The sequence below is a fragment of the Ceratosolen solmsi genome, unplaced genomic scaffold (genome assembly GCF_000503995.2).
Source record: "Ceratosolen solmsi marchali unplaced genomic scaffold, CerSol_1.0 scaffold1, whole genome shotgun sequence".
Classification (NCBI taxonomy): Eukaryota; Metazoa; Arthropoda; class Insecta; order Hymenoptera; family Agaonidae; genus Ceratosolen; species Ceratosolen solmsi.
In genome coordinates this window covers 9,136,264-9,153,636 of record NW_011948415.1, presented here as the reverse complement: position 1 = coordinate 9,153,636, position 17,373 = coordinate 9,136,264, and the positions used below count along the sequence as shown (strand labels likewise).

General features: G+C 35.4%; 2 protein-coding genes across 2 annotated transcripts in view; one reads left to right on the top strand and one right to left on the bottom strand.

Annotated features, from left to right (window-relative positions):
• Nucleotides 1–2,345: 2,345 nt before the first annotated feature.
• Nucleotides 2,346–11,656, top strand: Set2 (SET domain containing 2). Its single transcript, XM_011507846.1, has 14 exons — nt 2,346–3,751; nt 4,313–5,967; nt 6,190–6,900; nt 6,973–7,092; nt 7,156–7,284; nt 7,361–7,562; nt 7,963–8,060; nt 8,147–8,384; nt 8,544–9,189; nt 9,269–9,326; nt 9,396–9,760; nt 9,852–10,465; nt 10,694–11,029; nt 11,126–11,656. The coding sequence occupies exons 2-14, from the start codon at nt 4,337–4,339 to the stop codon at nt 11,279–11,281; spliced, it is 5,304 nt and encodes a 1,767-aa protein (XP_011506148.1). The 5' UTR covers nt 2,346–3,751; nt 4,313–4,336; the 3' UTR covers nt 11,282–11,656.
• A 570-nt stretch (nt 11,657–12,226) lies between these two features.
• psidin (phagocyte signaling impaired) overlaps nt 12,227–17,373 on the bottom strand; it is a 5,840-nt gene continuing 693 nt past the window's right edge. The window contains exons 2-10 of the mRNA XM_011507845.1: nt 17,255–17,373; nt 16,761–17,014; nt 16,386–16,609; nt 15,943–16,258; nt 15,549–15,853; nt 15,150–15,408; nt 14,787–15,032; nt 14,097–14,699; nt 12,227–12,826 (exon numbers count right to left, since the gene is read on the bottom strand). The exon at nt 17,255–17,373 is cut by the window's right edge and continues 121 nt beyond it. Of these exons, the coding sequence (XP_011506147.1) occupies nt 12,605–12,826; nt 14,097–14,699; nt 14,787–15,032; nt 15,150–15,408; nt 15,549–15,853; nt 15,943–16,258; nt 16,386–16,609; nt 16,761–17,014; nt 17,255–17,373 (2,548 nt within the window). The 3' untranslated portion in view covers nt 12,227–12,604. The remainder of the gene's footprint in view (nt 12,827–14,096; nt 14,700–14,786; nt 15,033–15,149; nt 15,409–15,548; nt 15,854–15,942; nt 16,259–16,385; nt 16,610–16,760; nt 17,015–17,254) is intronic.

Genomic DNA, 17,373 nt, shown 5'->3' with positions numbered 1-17,373 from the left:
GCTGATCTGCGCAACTAGGAGGCACGCGTTTGATGTTTCAACATCCGATGCCAAGAATAGACAAAAACTAAACTCAACTAGAAAACAAAGATTATTGAGATACTTTGCTAGGGAATTTTTATGAGCGGACAATTAATTTGTCGAAGCGAACATTTTTCAAATGTGCGCAATGTCGACCGACGCCTCTACGTTATTTTATTCGTACAATGTAATTACGACGATACGCACTTAAAATTTTCAAAGCAATTTTACACTCAATTGTAATATTAGCAATTCATTACCAATTATCATAGTCGTAAGTAATTTAAATTTTAATTGCCATAATAATTTGACGATAAAAGTTGGAAATGTAATAAACGATTAAGAAAACCGTTGCGAATAGCGCCGAAAGTTTATTTTGTGTCATTGCGCGATAGAAGAGACTTGTCAAATTAATAATTGTTATTTTATATTTATTATCGCGATTATAATACAATATTACTCAATGCACAAAGAAAATGATTTTATCAATTATGTGTGAATGAAATTTAGGATGAGGCAAATCTAGTAGATTTTGAGATCCTATAGAATTATATTTAATCACAAAAAGTAGCGTTCAATATTCGACTTGCCTATAATTATCTAAAATTAAATGAAATTATAAATTATTTGTAGGTACGGTTGATCGGCCTACGTGCACATTACATATTAGCTGACATTTTATCTTCTTTTATTCTTTTTTTTACTTTTTCAAATATTATATTATATAATTGTGAAATAATATTTATTAATTTCGAGAATTGCTGTAATTCTTGAATGGTTGGCATGATTTGCAGCATTATATATATATATATATATATATATATATATATTATAATAATAATAATAATCCTACAACTTCAAAGAGTTAGTTATATCTTGTAATAATTTTGATGTTTCGATAATTTTGCAAAGGTATGTATGCATATATCTTTTGACGTTATGTATGACAATTGTGCGCCGTGACTAATAAATTTATTAAATTTCGAGTACAATTTGTTTTGTTACCAAAGCCATTTATTGTCTTGCGTGCCAACACGAGCATTTTTGATGCTTAAGATTGTCGGACATATTTGGATTATCAATTAAAATTTCAATGTTCGTGGTTAAAATTTCAATGGTCGTAATTGTACTCTCGACGAATTCCCATTAAAAATTATTATAATGGTTGACAAACTTTTAATCGATACGTTCACTATATCCACATAATTCATCTGCAGTCTCTCATCGCATTCTCATTGTTATCCTATATTATACCGATTGCTCTTTACTAATTAATTTTCATTCATTTGTATATGTAAATAAACCCTTCGTCCGTCAGTGTCAATTAATCGTTTATTCGCATCAAAAGTTTTAAGAGATGCGCATAGATAACGAATTTCTTTAATAAAAATGCCTGCCGCAGCAATTCAACGATTAATCGTTTGCATTAGAATAATTATACTTTTATTGTATTTCATATTTCTAACTGGATAACGTGTAAAAAAAAATTACTTAAAAGCGAGGAGAATGAGAACGTGAGATCGATATAAATAATCAGGTCCGTATTTTCTCATATTACGATAATATAACGATCTTTCGATATAACCTAGCAATATGCAAATAAGAAAGCCCGTATTTCGTAAAGGACGGATTAAATGTTCTTTTGGCGATAAAGGAAGCGAAGAGGAGTGACGTCGTAGCCGGGCGAATGGCGGTGGAGGTGGTGGAGGTGGTGACGGTGGCGGTGGCGGTGGCGGTGGCGGTAGCGGTGGCGGTAGCGACGGCGACGGTGACGGCTTCGTATTCGATCGAAGCTAAACCTAAGGCCCGCGGGATTTAATGGGAGCGAGAGTGGCCCACAGTCGGGGGATTCGTGCGAAATATTTCAATTTTGCGCGCGCGCTCGACGCTTTACCGCGGCAGCTCGCTCGTAAACGCGGATGTGCGTGCGCGCAACGACCGACCAATTGTGCCGCTCTTCTAGCTGGCTATCGCCCATCGGTGCCGCGCTCCTCCCGATGCCACTCGCCCGACAAGGACAGCGAGCTCCGCGAAACTGGTGGTTTTAACCTCCCGACGACGCTCGGCTCCCCCCGAGCGCCGCCCCCGTCACATCGAACGAATGCGCGAGCGAGTGACAGCGATCGAAGGGGTTGGGGCGGGAAAGAGGAAGGAAGGTAGATAGGTTGGTAGGTAGGTAGGTAGGTAGATAGATAGGCTGTCGAGTGTTGGTGCGAGGGCGCGGGTCGGGAGGAGTTCACGGTCTCCGCGATATAGCGAGCATGCGACAAATGCAGCACTAGTGAGAGAGAGAAAGATAGAGTGATAAAGGGAGACAAGCAAGGCATTTTATACGGGAATACACGGCGCGAGCGATATGGACTGCGCGGAGGTATCGGAGTGACTTTGACGTTCGCGATCGTCGAGTCCGTCCCGTCATCCTCATTGTCATCGTCCTCCACCTTCACCTCCTTCACCTCCTTCCGCAACGCTTCATCTTCTCATTCTTCCCCTCCCGTCACCATTCTTCGTCACCATCGCCACCTCAGCAATCGACGTCTTAGCCCACAGCTTCTCCTCCCTCCTCGGTCCCATCGTCGTCGTCGCCGTTATCGTCCTCCTCCTCCTCTTCATCCTCCTCCTCCTCCTCCTCATCCTCATCCTCTTCATACCCCTCCCCCCTACCCCAACCCACCGCCACTAAAGCGACTCGGTTTTCCTCTCCGTCGGCCCCCGCCCCTCCCGTTCATCGTCATCACCGCCCCTTCCGTCGCCTTCTTGTCATATCAACCGCGTTCTCGACGGCCGTGATCGTCGTCAACATCAGCGTAATCAGCCCCTTAGAGAGAATTATTATCATTGTTATCATCGTCATCGTCATCTAGCTCGCGAGTATCATCAGCGCCATCGTCATCGGCGGACCAAGTCGTAACGAGGTAAAGGTAGACGCCGCTAGTGACGATTCTCAACTGCTCTCGAGTCTCGAGTCTCGACATCGTCCGCGGTCCACTCCTTCTCGCCCGTAACTCATAAGTTGCACCTTGGCTCGCGCACTCGTAACTTAACGCGGTGACGACGGCCCGCCGAGACTCTCTGTCCTTCTCCCTCGCGTGTCGCACGACCGTCCAGTCACGTCTGCGGCTCGCGGCGCGGTTTCGCTTCGAGGAAGGGAATCTAGGAACGGCGACGCTGTCGCGCTAATCCCGAGGATAAGTGACTCGCGGAGCGGCTAGAGCTGGGTCCGAGGCCTCGAGAGCGAGAAGAATCGGGGACGCCCCGAGTGCTCGTCGTCGAACCGGTAAATACTCATGTTTTCATTGCCGATATCGAGTGTGTTATTCGATCCTGACACCGTGTGTGCGACATAGCCCTCCCAGATACGCAACGCCGAAGCGATGCCCGAGGCCCTCTCATGACCACTGGGGCCGCTCATTGAGGACGATATCGAGACCTCCCGGACATTTGTTTACGCGAAGGACATTAATCCAGTGGATAATAAAATTGCAGTGTAGAAGGGGCATTGGAGCCTTGAAGTTTGGTCTTCGTCGTTGGTCTCTTGTCACGTAGCTGCTGCTTTTGCAGCGTAGATTTTCGAGGCGCGAGATAACGAGAATACGTCGTGTGAGCTGTAACTGCACGATGCCCTGGAGCTTACCGAATCCACGGATTCTTTGGTAAATAGCAATAGCGACGCGCGAGGCAGCGATGGCTCGGACTTGCAAATATTGGTCGATTTTATAGTGCAGCGTGGGTGAGTCGCTCGCTCGTTTCATACCTAACTATTAACTAATCTTGCTCCTGCCTGCCGCACAAATACAAACATTATTTTCTTACTAATGACATTGCTTTACCTCAATATTATTACTTTTCTTCTTTTTTTTTTTTGTCTTCTCTCCTTTTTCTTCTTCTTGTTTCTCCTTCCCTCTTCTTCTTCCTCACATCTTCTCACCTTTCGACTCAACACTTTTTATGCTTTGTGCAAATTCGCGCATTATGGCCATTCTGCTGAATTTGGACTCGAGCTATGTACTATATAAATTCATATCCATAGAAATTGGTATGCGCCTGATGGTTCGGTTATCAACGCATCATTCACTCATTATGCTTATTTTTATATCCATAATAAGCACTTTTTAATATATACTAATAATTTCTAGGTTAATTAACTTACCTACATCAATGTTACATGTATGTTTACAATTGTTTTGTTTTTCACTTGTTAATTTGATTTAAATTAAAAATTGTCGATATTTTAATATTTCTCCATAGATGTGGAATGTTAGTAAGTATTGTTAAACAAAATGTATTGCAGGCAACGTAATAAGACCGGAGAATTATGGCACGTCGACGCAAAACAGAGGCTAAAGCCCCACTCAAGCAGCAGCCAAAATCTTCGGCTGTAAGAAAATCCAGCAGGCAACGAGCTAAGAAGCAGTTGGAAGAGAATAAACCAAACGGTGATATTTTATCCGTGAATCTTAATAACTCCGAAGATTGCAAGGACTTGGACAATTACAGCGGCCAAGAGTCACCAAAAAAAATCAACGCAGTTCCTAAAAAATCAACTAGATACAAAAGTTTAATTGAGAAAGAAAAATCTGCAACGGAAAGTGCTAATAGTTTAGGTGGAGAAAGTGATAGTCAGGATGACTCAAAGACTGATTCGCCACCTATACAAAAGTTTGAAACTATCGAAGATAGGCAAATTATTGCCAGCGAGAGTAATTTAAACGATGTTATTTGGCCAGAGGACATTATAGAAGAGACCATTATTTGCGAAGAAATGGAGGTAGAAGCCGAAATGGCGGATAGTTGCTCCATAGCGCAGGATGGTAGCGTTGTGCTCGAGCAAGTACTACTCATGAACGATTCACATTTCGAAGGGAAAGACGTCGTTGAGTATACGGTGATACAGAGCGAAGATGGAACTGAGTCAATGATGGTTTCCTCTGATAATGTCGAAAATATAACATCCATAGACAATAGCTATAAAACCACGGATAGCTATGAAATGATAGAACAAGGTCTCAGTGTTTTACACATGACCGAGTCGGAAGTCCTTGAACCCTTGGAAGAATCTGAGAGCGTTGTGATTACAGAAAATGACAAAAGTAACGAAGCTTCGCCATATGATTTTAATAATTTTGATAGTTGCAAATCAAATGCGGATAATTCTAGAAAGGAATATCGATCATTAAGAAGTGTAACCAAAAGCGGTAAGAGTACAAAACCTAAAAAGACAGTTAACGCTTGCGATACAATTGTTAAAAAAGACAGTGATAATAAAAAGAAAAAACCAGAAGCATCCTCTAAAGTACCGTTAATCGAAGATAAATTATTAAATACCGGAGGTAAAGAAAAGACAGTAAAATCTAAAAAAGTTAATCCTATTGTATCCACTAATATAATTGAACAAAATAATACTCAACATTCTATAGTATTACCGCAAAACACTGTGGTCTTAACTCAAGAATACGATAATAGTTCATTGATATTTGATAAAATGGAAAATCAAGAAATATTACAAGTACCTTCGACCGATTCATTAAAAGATAATAAAATTGTAAATAATTCTATAAATTTTGAACAAAAAAGTATTTCAAATCCTATTGATATAAAAATCGATGTTATTAATCGTTTACCAGCAAAGTCGAAAAATTTATTATTTAGTAGTGAAGAGCATTCCAGAGACAGTGAAATAGATGGAAAATTGGATTCGGAAGATACTAAACTGTCTAGTAGTAGTGAAAACAGTAATGACACATTATTATCATCCAATAGTTGCAAAGTTTCAGACTTTAACACAGAAAACAAAAGTACATTAAATCAATTAAATGAGTCTGACAAAAAACCAGGTTTTAGAAGTCGCAGTGGAAGTACTGATACAACGGGCTCAGAAAGTGGATCGAATAGCTCTGGGGTACGTCGCAGTAATAGAATAAGAACCATAGGATTAATGAAACAAAGGTATGTTTCGTAGCTTCGTATATAAATTTCAATATTATTGCCCAATACACATAAGCCTTGTATACTCAATTTTTTTTTAACTTTTGTTTAAGAAAAGAAAAAGCTTTTCTTTTGTTTGTTTTGTTTTTGTTTTTATTTATATACAGAATTTCAATACATGTGCGTATATGTATCTTTGTTTAAAAAAAATATATACATGTATGTCAATTAATGATTTCTTAGATCTCGTGGACGTGGATTAGTTACAAAACCATGTACAGACTCTGCTAAAATCAGCAGTCAACAAGATCGAGATAAATTAATAAGTAATACATCGCCAATACAAGAGAAAGATACTGCCAATCAAAGTAAAGATAATTTAGATAGTATTTCTGAAACACAATCGGACAAGGAAAATAATAGCAATAAAACCACTATTTCCCAAGATATCCTTACACCATTAATAACCGCTACTGGTACGACAGGCTATGATTCCGATTCTAATAAGCCCGTAAAAGTTAAATCGCGTTGGCGAAGATCTAGCGAATTAGAAATGAGCAATTCTGGATGTTGGTCAGCATCCCGTCCAAATTTAGGCTTTTCTAATCTCACAATGACGGGAACATCCATTGGAATTGTTTCTAATTCCTTAAACGATACAATTACTAAATTACCATCTCTACCTGTAGGATTGACACAAGAGGCGAAACCTATAAGCGATTTTCACGATACAGTAACATTAGTTTCGTCACAAATTACTATGGATACGAATATTATCAGCGATACCTTGGCAGTTGCAAATAATCCACTAATAAATGCTTCGACAATGTTTATTCCAAAGACTATAGGGGCTAAGATTTCTTTACCAATGGTTCCTACTGGCACTGATAGAGAAATGGAGGAAAGACTTAGTCAATTTGAACATTTAAAAGAAAATTTGTATCTAACAGAGCGGTAAGTTAATGAATTAAATTTAATAAATTGCAGACTGCTTTATCACAATAATGAATTGTAATTTAAAATTAGGTATACAAGTAAAGAAACAAAGCGAATGGTGTGTGATTGTTTTTTAACTGAAGAAGAATTTCAAAGAGGGGAACTTGGTTGCGGAGAAGATTGTCTTAATAGGCTTTTAATGATTGAATGGTTAGTATAACATTATATTCAATAATAAAAAACGTAGATGCTTATTAATTTTAATTATTATAGTGGTTCAAGATGTGTTGTTGGCAATAGATGTACTAATAAAAGATTTCAAAATTGTGAATACGCAAATTGTGACGTTTTTCGTACGGAACGAAAGGGTTTTGGTTTGAAGTCAACATGTGATCTTAATGCGTAAGTTTTAATTATGTTATTTAATTATGTCAATGTAGTATATTATTTGTGTTCAAGATGACTTTTAATGTTGAAGGGGAGAATTTATAATGGAATACGTCGGTGAAGTAGTTGATCCAAAGGATTTTCGGAGAAGAGCTAAAGAATATTCAAAGGACAAGAACAGACATTATTATTTTATGGCCTTAAAATCTGATCAAATTATTGATGCGACGATGAAGGGAAATGTGTCACGTTTTATTAATCATAGCTGTGATCCAAATGCTGAAACTCAGAAAGTAAACAAATAATAATTTTGATATTCTTGCTTTTACTATTTAATAATTATTATCTATAAATTATATCAATAATGCTGCTATTAATATGTTGCTATTAACACTTCTTTAATGAACTTATTAAATTCAACATTTACAAACTTAAGTAAAAAAAATTTTCATAAACTTTGACTGATTATAAATTACTCAATATTTCATATATCTTAATTGCACAGTTTTAATAATATGAGTAAAATATGTTTGTAATATGTAAGAAGCAATTTGAGAAAATTCTTTATGATTGATTATGAAAGTTAAATTATACCAATGAACCATATAGCTCAATCAATGCGTAAATTTCATTATTAAAATATTTAATTATTAAATTATCGATGTAAATTGTTATTTTGTATTGGTTTTGTAGTGGACCGTTAATGGAGAGTTAAGAATTGGATTTTTTAGCAAAAAGTTTATAACGGCTGGCGATGAAATTACTTTTGATTATCATTTTCAACGATACGGGTGTGTATTGTTATACATACACTTTTTTTTTGTTCGACTTTATCATTTATATGTCATTAATACGATAAAATAATTTTAATATTTAGAAAAGAAGCACAAAAATGTTTTTGCGAAGCACTAAATTGTCGAGGATGGATTGGTGACAATCCAGAGGAAAATAAAGAGAAAATAGAATATGCAAAAGATATGGAAGATGTGGAGGATGATTCAGAAGACGATGTAGACGACAAAGACGACAAAGAAGACGAAGAAGAAAAACCTGAAAAACAAATAAGAAGAAAAAGGGAGGAGAAGAAAGTTCCAGAACATATGGAAGATGAAGATGTAAGTTGTAATACAATAGTATAATGTTTGAATGTAATATTTATGAAAGTTTTGTAAATCCCATTATTTTAAACTTCTCAATTGTTTTGCGATAGAAAAGTAGAATAAGTAAAATTTGCATATGTTGATTATATATTGATTTTATTATATTGCATATAGTTGGAAGAGCAAATCGATAAGCTTTGTTCAAATGGATTGAAAAATCGAGCCCACACGTTAACTCTCAGTCGACTAATGGTTCGCAGTAGAGAAATACAACACAGAACACGACTCTTAAAAGTTATACAATCTGGTGAACAGCCGTGTCGAAGGTTATTCCTTGATTATCATGGCTTACGTTTAATGTGGAGCTACATGATGGATGTCGCCGGAAGTATAAATGAAGAGACACAACAATTTAGATTAGAAATTTTAAAGACTCTGGGTAAACTGCCAATTCCCAATCGAACTATGCTAATCGATAGTAAAGTTCTTAGCGTTATAGAAAAGTGGTCGAAACAGTTGTATCATTCACCAAGTGGAGATTCGCCGGAGGACGATCAATCGAAATTGAAATCAAATAACGATGAAACGGAGATGGATAGTAGCGAAAAGGCTAATTTAGAAAGTAGTGTGCACGATAGCGAAATAAAAAAGGAAACGGATCCAGAAATTAAAAGCGAAATTAAAGCGGAAGTCGTTGAGCAGTTATTTATTTCTGAATTAGCGTCTAATTTATTAGTAGATTGGTCAAATTTGAAAGAAGTTTTTAGAATACCAAAGAAAGAACGCATCGAACAAATGAAAGAGCATGAAAGAGAAGCAGGTTTGTCAAGCATTTGTATATCCTATCATTATTGATCAACGCCATGATTATTATTGAGCAATTTCTTTGACGTTCGCAGATCGTGGATACAAGGAAGATGTGGAAAAAGAAGCAAAGGAGATTTCTTCTTACGAAAGGTAAATTTTGCCCTTGGTAGTATACAGTAGATGAAAAATAATTATGAAATTATTGTATTGATATTGTAGGCATAGATCTGATCGATATAGCCGTAACGAATTAGAAAAGCGTCCCGATAGAAGGCGAGGAAGAGATTCCCCGGATTTCGAACACAATCGGTCCAAGGATAAGCGAGGTTTGGAAGAGCGACCGAATTTAGTACCGGTACCGCGTATGTCGAAATTCGAACGCCGACAATTATTTGCAATGAAAGTAGCTAAAGAGGAGGAGGAGCGCCAGCGTCGTCAACAAGAGGATTCCTGGCAACAGCACAAGGCTCAGTGCTTAGCTTTGGGATTGGATCCTTTCACGACCGCGGCCTTCGATCCTCAGTCCGGTTATCCCCTGTTTTTCAATCCCCAGCTAGGCCAATGGCAAGCTTATCCCATACAAGGTAACTACACGAGCATACTAAAGCTCAAACGAAACGTAAGGCAATCGTTCGTCTAACGATCTATAAATGTCAACATTAATATCTCTAGTAGAAGGTGGCGCTGATCTCGGCCAGCAGTGCGCCTCGGTCTACATGGGACCCACGGGAACCGGTCAGACACTTGCTAATTCCTCGCAGCCGACGACGATGCTCGTCACTGGGCCCGTTTATCCTGCCTACGGGCAGCTCCAAGTAGGTCCGAGTGGTCTTGTGCAGATTCATAATGGAGCCCCCCTCGCCTATCCAGATAAACGAGACGAGCCGAGGCCAGTGCCCCCGACCGAGCCCGACCGAGCCCCGCAGCCGGAACTCGCTCCGCCGCCTCCGTTGGATTTGCCCCCCAAGTGGAAATGGGCGCGCGACAAACGTGGTCGAATCTATTATTATCATGCAAAGGAACGAGTATCGCAGTGGCTGCCACCGCCACCCGATCACATCGCCGTTCAGCCCGACTCCTCGACTACGTCGGAATCGAGCGGCGAGTCGAGCGAATCCGAGGAGGAGGAGGAGGAAGCCGACGAGCAAGTCGAGCAACAATCGGCCGAGGGAATGGACCTGGATGTGACGGCTCCGGAGACCCAGCCAAAGCCTGACATCGTTCCAACGCCCATTGTTCCGGAAACGAAGAAGCGTAGGGAGGGACTCGTTCAGGAAAGGATTATTAGCGTTAGTATTGATGTTTAAGTGGCAATTAATATTGTGTTGGATTTTGAAAATGACATTGGAGTGGAATTTCCACTCACGTTGCCTACCGATAGTAACGCGACTACTCGTGTTTTTACATATATATATATATATATATATATTTTTTTTTATAAACTTTTGGATAAAAAATGTCAATATTAACAATTGAAAAGTATTAAAATGGTCCTTCTGTTTTATTTACTGTTACAGCCACGTAGAGAGGAGGATCGTGTAGATCATAAAAAATACAAAGTTATAAAAGAAAAATTGAGACGTCAGAAGGAGAGAGCAAAACTAAAGGAACATTTTGAGAAAATGAGAAAGCATCGACGTAGCAATAAATCCAAGTCTCATGCAAAACATAGTACAAGTAAATTCCAATCAATTACGTCGGATATGTCACCAACAATGGAACGGAAGATTAAAGACACTTTTAGAATTAATATGGCAAATGTAATGGTACACTTTCTTAATCCATATAGAAAAAGTGATTGTAAGCAGGGGAGAATCACAAATACCGAAGATTTTAAACACCTTGCGCGTAAAGTAAGATTATAATTATTTTTTTTTTAAATTTTATTACATATTTATTCGTTAAATTTCCATATAAACCTTCTAAATCAATTTTTCTTATTGTTTTAGTTAACACATTTCGTTCTTGCAAAAGAATTAAAACACTGTAAAAGTGTTGATGAATTAGAGTGTAATGACAATGTAAAACATAAAGCTAAGGACTTTGTTCGAAAATACATGAGCAAGTTTGGTGCAGTGTACCAAAAAGGTACTGATGAAGACTAGTTTAAATAATAGTGTAGACAAAATAATTTTTGTTATTTATTATGCGAATGTTTATCTTTATCGACTTGTGTACCGTTCGAATGATCGCGTGTAAATAGGTCACGCGAACTGTAGAAATATTGTAAAATATTAATCACTTTTTATGATGAATGAGATAGCACAAGATAATTATAGTGATTGTTGTTAGATGTTTCATTTTTTAATTTCGAAAGTTTTGTACAAATAATTGATTTACTAAATATGCAGGAACTTTCTTGAGCTGTTTTCTTATTCTCATTTTGTAAATTGTTCACATAGAATCATGGATTCATATACGAAGAAAACAAACTGTTATAAATGTAAAATTTGAGCTACTTGTAAACAGCGAAAAACTTATGTGTATATATTATTATTTACCATAAAAAGCGAGTTTACAACAATATATATATATACTATTTGGCTTTTTCAATTGGTGTTATCCTCTAACGGTTTTACAATAATGCATGAAAATATATATATATTTTTTTTTATTATCTAAGAAAAAATAAGTGGTCCAAGGAATCTAATATTAATTGAACATCAAGTACCAGAATATTTTTACCCTCAATTTTATTTTTGTTAGAAATGTTTTTTTTTTTTTTTTTTTTTTTTTTTTTTTTTTTTTAAGTATTTTATCTTTTTTGGACTCTAACGTCGTATACAAGACATGATCAAACACCTAGCGATATACAAGGTTATTGCAAGGTTGATTTCGCAAATCAATGGCACAGTAACATTTTTTTCTTACTTGTGCGATCGCTTACTTATTGTTTTTCCAATACATTCAGCAATTGGAAATAGGAACAAAGCAAACACGCTCGAGTTATTAGTTACATCATGCAAATATATGTGGCACTATTTCTTATTCAACTGGCCCTTCACGCTTGGTATTTAACGTTAAGGAAATAATTTTATTAATAATACCTCTTTTTCGATGATTATTCTCACAGTTTATTAATTGTTTTAAAAAATCATTCATTCGTTCGTTCAACCTCGTAGAAGTGTTGAAAAATAAAAATTTATATTTGTAAATACACATATTTTTTTTTTTTTTTTTTTTTTTTTTTTTTTTTTTTTTTTTATGAAATATTAACTCTTTCATATAGCTACTTAAAAAGTGTTAATTATTGATCTGCTAAAAGAATAAATTCGTTTGTAAAAAATATAAACGCATTGTATTATAAAGATAAAAATGGTTGGTTAATATGTCAAATAATAACAAAGTGTACGTATGTACATAAATCGTAATTCATTAGCCAAATTTACCAGAATGGATAAAAATTTTTTGTACAAATTTTTAGAATTTCAGCTTTTTAAATTATTTATAAGTTTTTGAGTATTTACGATACGAGATTTAAGGGATAAACTACTTGATGTGAGACTTGATTGGGCACGTTCAATTACTCTAATAGCCACTTCTTCTTTAGGATTCAAATCCGTACAAATTTCTACTTTTTCTAAATCATTTAATACGAATTCTAAACTTCGAAGTTTCTCCGATAGCAACTGAGATACATCAAACCATGCCTGAAAAGAAAAGGAAAAAAATGCTCAGTAGATAGTAATTAATATTACAATGATAATATTTATTGTATAGCTCTTTGTTTAAGCGAATTTTTTTTCGCATAAAATTATTATGGTAAGATTTTAAAATAATTTTTCTACCATTCTTAACTTGAATATACATATATATATAAAAACTTCATTATTTCAAATTTTAATAAATATACTTGGCTGAATATTAATCAACAAATAAAATAAAATCATATAATAAAACTTAATTTTCATTAGAACTAATATATACTTGTATATTAAGAGAGTTTGTATATAAAAAAAAAAAAAGAAAAAGAAAAAGAAAAAAAAATGGACGCAACTAATTAGCTTATTACAATCATCAATTTGAATAGTAAATTGTTTATCGTGTATCGAAGTAATAATTGTATGTAATTAATAATTATATTGAATAATCTTGTTACATATCTTTTACTTAAATAAGCATATTTTCAATGTCAAATAAAAATACTGAATTTACAAATCAAATACATTATTGAAGCCAATATTATTTTATAAAATATTTGAAATTTTCATATAATGCTAAAATTTGTGTATTAGTATTTTAATTCTCCAGGATATATTATATAATAGAAACATTAGCATCTAAGAAAAGGTAAATAATGTCACTAGACGTGCATGCACAACATTCATTATCCAATCACGCGCACACGCGCGCGCACACAAGCGTATGTACATAATACTTTCATTTCCAATAAATAATCAAGGAATTAATTAAATTTTTCAAATTTTACTTTAAAATATAAATTAAAAAAAAAAAAAAACATTACGTTAATCTTTATATAGTATTCCTATTGTAACAGGGAAGAATTCTATTTTATAATTATATATATAAATTTTAAATAAATATAAAAAAAATTTATGATATAGATTGCCCATACGTACTGATAAAAAATTATTTTTTATTATTTTTTGATTGTTATTTTTCTTCTTAGTACATAGATCGAGTTAAATCTATGCATTTTGCGGTATATCTTTAGATTAAAATTGTCTCGTCTAATATTGAATAATAAATTTTCAATGCAATAAAATACTTTTCATTTAATTTAAAAATTATTATTTTTCATTAAAATGATCTTGCTAGTTTGAACGATGTAAAGATAAAATTATGAATTATTGTATTTTATACTTTTGATATTCAAATGTTTAATACGAACATTGCCAACGATTCTAAATCATATTCTTTTTATTAAAAGACACGAATAGATTGTTTACTTATATTTACCTGGTTTTCCACTGTAGTAGAAACAACGTTTTCTTTAGTTCTTTTTTTCTTATTTTTTTTTTGAGAAATATTAAATTGAACTTGCAATGCGACTGAAGTACAAATGGCACTCAAGAAAGCTATACTTTCACCACAAGTAGATGCTCTAAGCAAAAACTTTCTGTAAGAAACTGGTTTATTCTGTTCTGGTAAGGATGGCGCTTTTAAACAGGGTGACGTACGAAGCGCTTCGATGCATTCAGGGTCAGGACACGAGGAATTAGCCAACGAATCGGCAACTTGAGCAATTATACTCAATTGTTCGGAGCTGTAGGCTTCACGCAATCGCTCTACAGCATCCAGAGGAACTATAACACTATTGACCTTATCCTTGCCTTCGTGCTGAAACTTTTGAAGAAGAGGTGGTATATCTTCCCTTTGCAATTTCTTGAGTTCAGCAGCCAATTTAGAAAGTATAGGTGAATAATCTGTATCGTTTGCTGCTGCCAATATTCTTAGAATGAAACTTCGAGCTGCCAGTAAACGCACCATGCACTCTCGCGTTTCCAGCTTCATTCGAAGATCCTCGCCATTTTCAGGCAGTGGCTCCCATCCGACTACAACCTGAAATTATTAATAATTAAGGATAAGAATTGAACAAGGCCGAGGCTTTGTTGAGCGCGAAGGCAAAGCATCGAGAATAAAACGTACGTCTATATCACGATTGTCACGAAGTAGATCCCATCTAATCGAATCCTCTGCTGGTTGTATGTGCATAGTATATAAAGAATTAGTAACTGACATGGGACTGTCGCACCAGCTCATCTCTAATAACATTTTATCGACAGTCGTCATGGCAAAATGAATTGAATTTTCCAAGCGCTCACGTAACTCAACAAACTCTTGAATCTTTAAGAAACTTCCGTACTTGTATGCATACATTAAATGATCTGCACTCTGTAAAATCCAAGCAACGGTTATAAAAATAATTCACCAAATGAAATTATCATTCAATTATCGAAGGTAATCTCGTTAAATCGTTCTTATAAAAATAAATTCAACGGAATCACGTACATCTTTATAATTCGCGATAAAAAATTTAGCCGCATGGTCGAGACAGTTAGATGCCTGTGATAAGTAGCCCAAAGGTGCAAGTAAGGGTACATGCAGATGGCCTAATGAATCTAATTGGATATGTTTGCAATCTAATAATGAATATGCGTAATCGGCTCCCACTGCCAATCCGGCCTCTAAATATGCCCTGATAAGAAGTATTTTAATGTGAAAATTAGCAGGACTTGACATTAAACCACGTTCCAAAATCAGCATTGTTCTAAAATTTTTAATTCAAAAGTTTATTATTGCAAATTGATTTTAGATATGTTACATAATTCTTTATATATGTATATATATATATATATAAAAAAAAAAAATAACAAAAAAAAACAAACAAACCAAAGAAAAAGTGCATACTTATATAACCACGTCGCATCCCCTGTTTCAAACCAGAGTTGATGTAAAATGTGAGCATCTAAAAGCACATAAGAATCAGCAGGACAAAAGTCAGTTGGTAATCTAGTCTCTACCGGACAAAGAGCATTCCCTTTATCATACAAGTCACCGAGTCTCGTCACAAGACTTTTTCTTTCTTGAATGTCAGCGCGCGGTGGATGATGCCTACCGCAAATGCGCTTTAGCTGCTCGAAATGTATATGCCTTTGCATTTGGTCAATCGTCGCTGGATAATCAGTCTCACCTACCCCGATATCTAGCTCGATCTGTAAAAAAAGAAAATCTGCCTTAGCAAAGCTCTGTTCACCCGTTCAACCCTATATTGGCGTAAACCTCAAAACTTTTAAATTTATACATTCTCTAATAATTCTTCTTTATCAGCATCGCTCAAAAGATGCAAATACAACTTTAAATCAGCAACGGTGCAGCCTTTTATTCCAAACTGCTTGAAATATTGTCGCATGTCGTCGCAAATATGCGCGCAATGCTCAATTTCCAATTTTTTCTCAGTCGTACGTTTTAATAATTCCAAGCGAGCTAATTGAGGTGCCCGAACTTTATCATCAAATGTAGTGGTTATAGTTTCGTTTAAGAATTTATAACATTTTGTAGCTGACTGACAGTTAAGACCCGCTGTTAGATATTCTTGATAATATGCCCAATTACTTCTCCTATTAAAACGGACATTAACTTATCATCATTATGATTATAATAGGATCGTAGTAACGTTTAATCAACGAGTCATTAATTTATTAATGCATTAGTTATGAAAATGAAAAATTGTTTATCGATATTTACTCTTTACGTATAAGCTCTTCATAAGCTTTTGTAGCTTCTTCGAAACACTTCATCTCGAGCAGCAATTTTGCTTTACGTTGGGAAACATTGGACAGACAAGACCCTAGAGGTCCCGATAAAACTTCGAACATTTCTTCCACTTTCCCTTGCAATTCTAGAATCATCAAATAAAGCTGAATTTCTTGCTCTGCTTCCATTTTCCCTTCCTTAACTAATTTTAGTACCTGTAAAATTACAATCGATTAATAATAATAATAATAATAATCATCATCATCATATAATAATTATCATTGTAAATGATTATAAACTTTAAAAAAAATATATATATATATATATATATATATATATATATAAAAAAAATATATAAAAACTTACCATTCGCTCGGCTAATGATAATATAACATTTTTGGCCAATTTCTCTTCAGCTTGATTAGTTTGCATCACAATACTCATAACGGCCCAAAAGTAATAAGGATTTTTAGGAACCAGTTTATATAAAGCTAATGCCGTATGCTGTTGCTTTTTGAAATCTCCCAGTCGAACGTAGGACATAAATAGATGCGATAAAAGCTCCTCGCTATTAGGATTAGCTTTCGACGCCGCCTCGTAAATCTCGATTATTTTATCGGCTGAAAATTAAATGTTTGCTCAAATAGCTCAAAATCATTGAACGCTCAAATCGAAGGAATAAAGTTATAGAAAACAACTCTCGATAGGCAACAATTTAATTATGTAATTTCAGTTATTATTGTTAACTAATCAACGAGGAAGTTCTTAATACTCTCCATACACATCAATCGGAAGATAAAATCCAAGCAACAAATCCAATCAAAGTCATGGCCACGAACAAGGCTGAATAAATAACTTACGTTGGTCGATTTCCTTGTAGCACATACTCATGGCTTGAAGAGTCGAATCCTCACAGGGTACTTCAGAGTGAACCGTGTCTATGATGCTTTTACACAAATCCTCCTTACCTAGACGGAAG

Coding starts and splice junctions, on each gene's coding strand:
- Set2 (XM_011507846.1), top strand. CDS start 4,337: ATGGCACGTCGACGCAAAACAGAGGCTAAAGCCCCACTCAAGCAGCAG. Junction 7,285..7,360: donor TCAACATGTGATCTTAATGC/GTAAGTTTTAAT, acceptor TTAATGTTGAAG/GGGAGAATTTATAATGGAAT. Junction 7,563..7,962: donor CAAATGCTGAAACTCAGAAA/GTAAACAAATAA, acceptor TTGGTTTTGTAG/TGGACCGTTAATGGAGAGTT.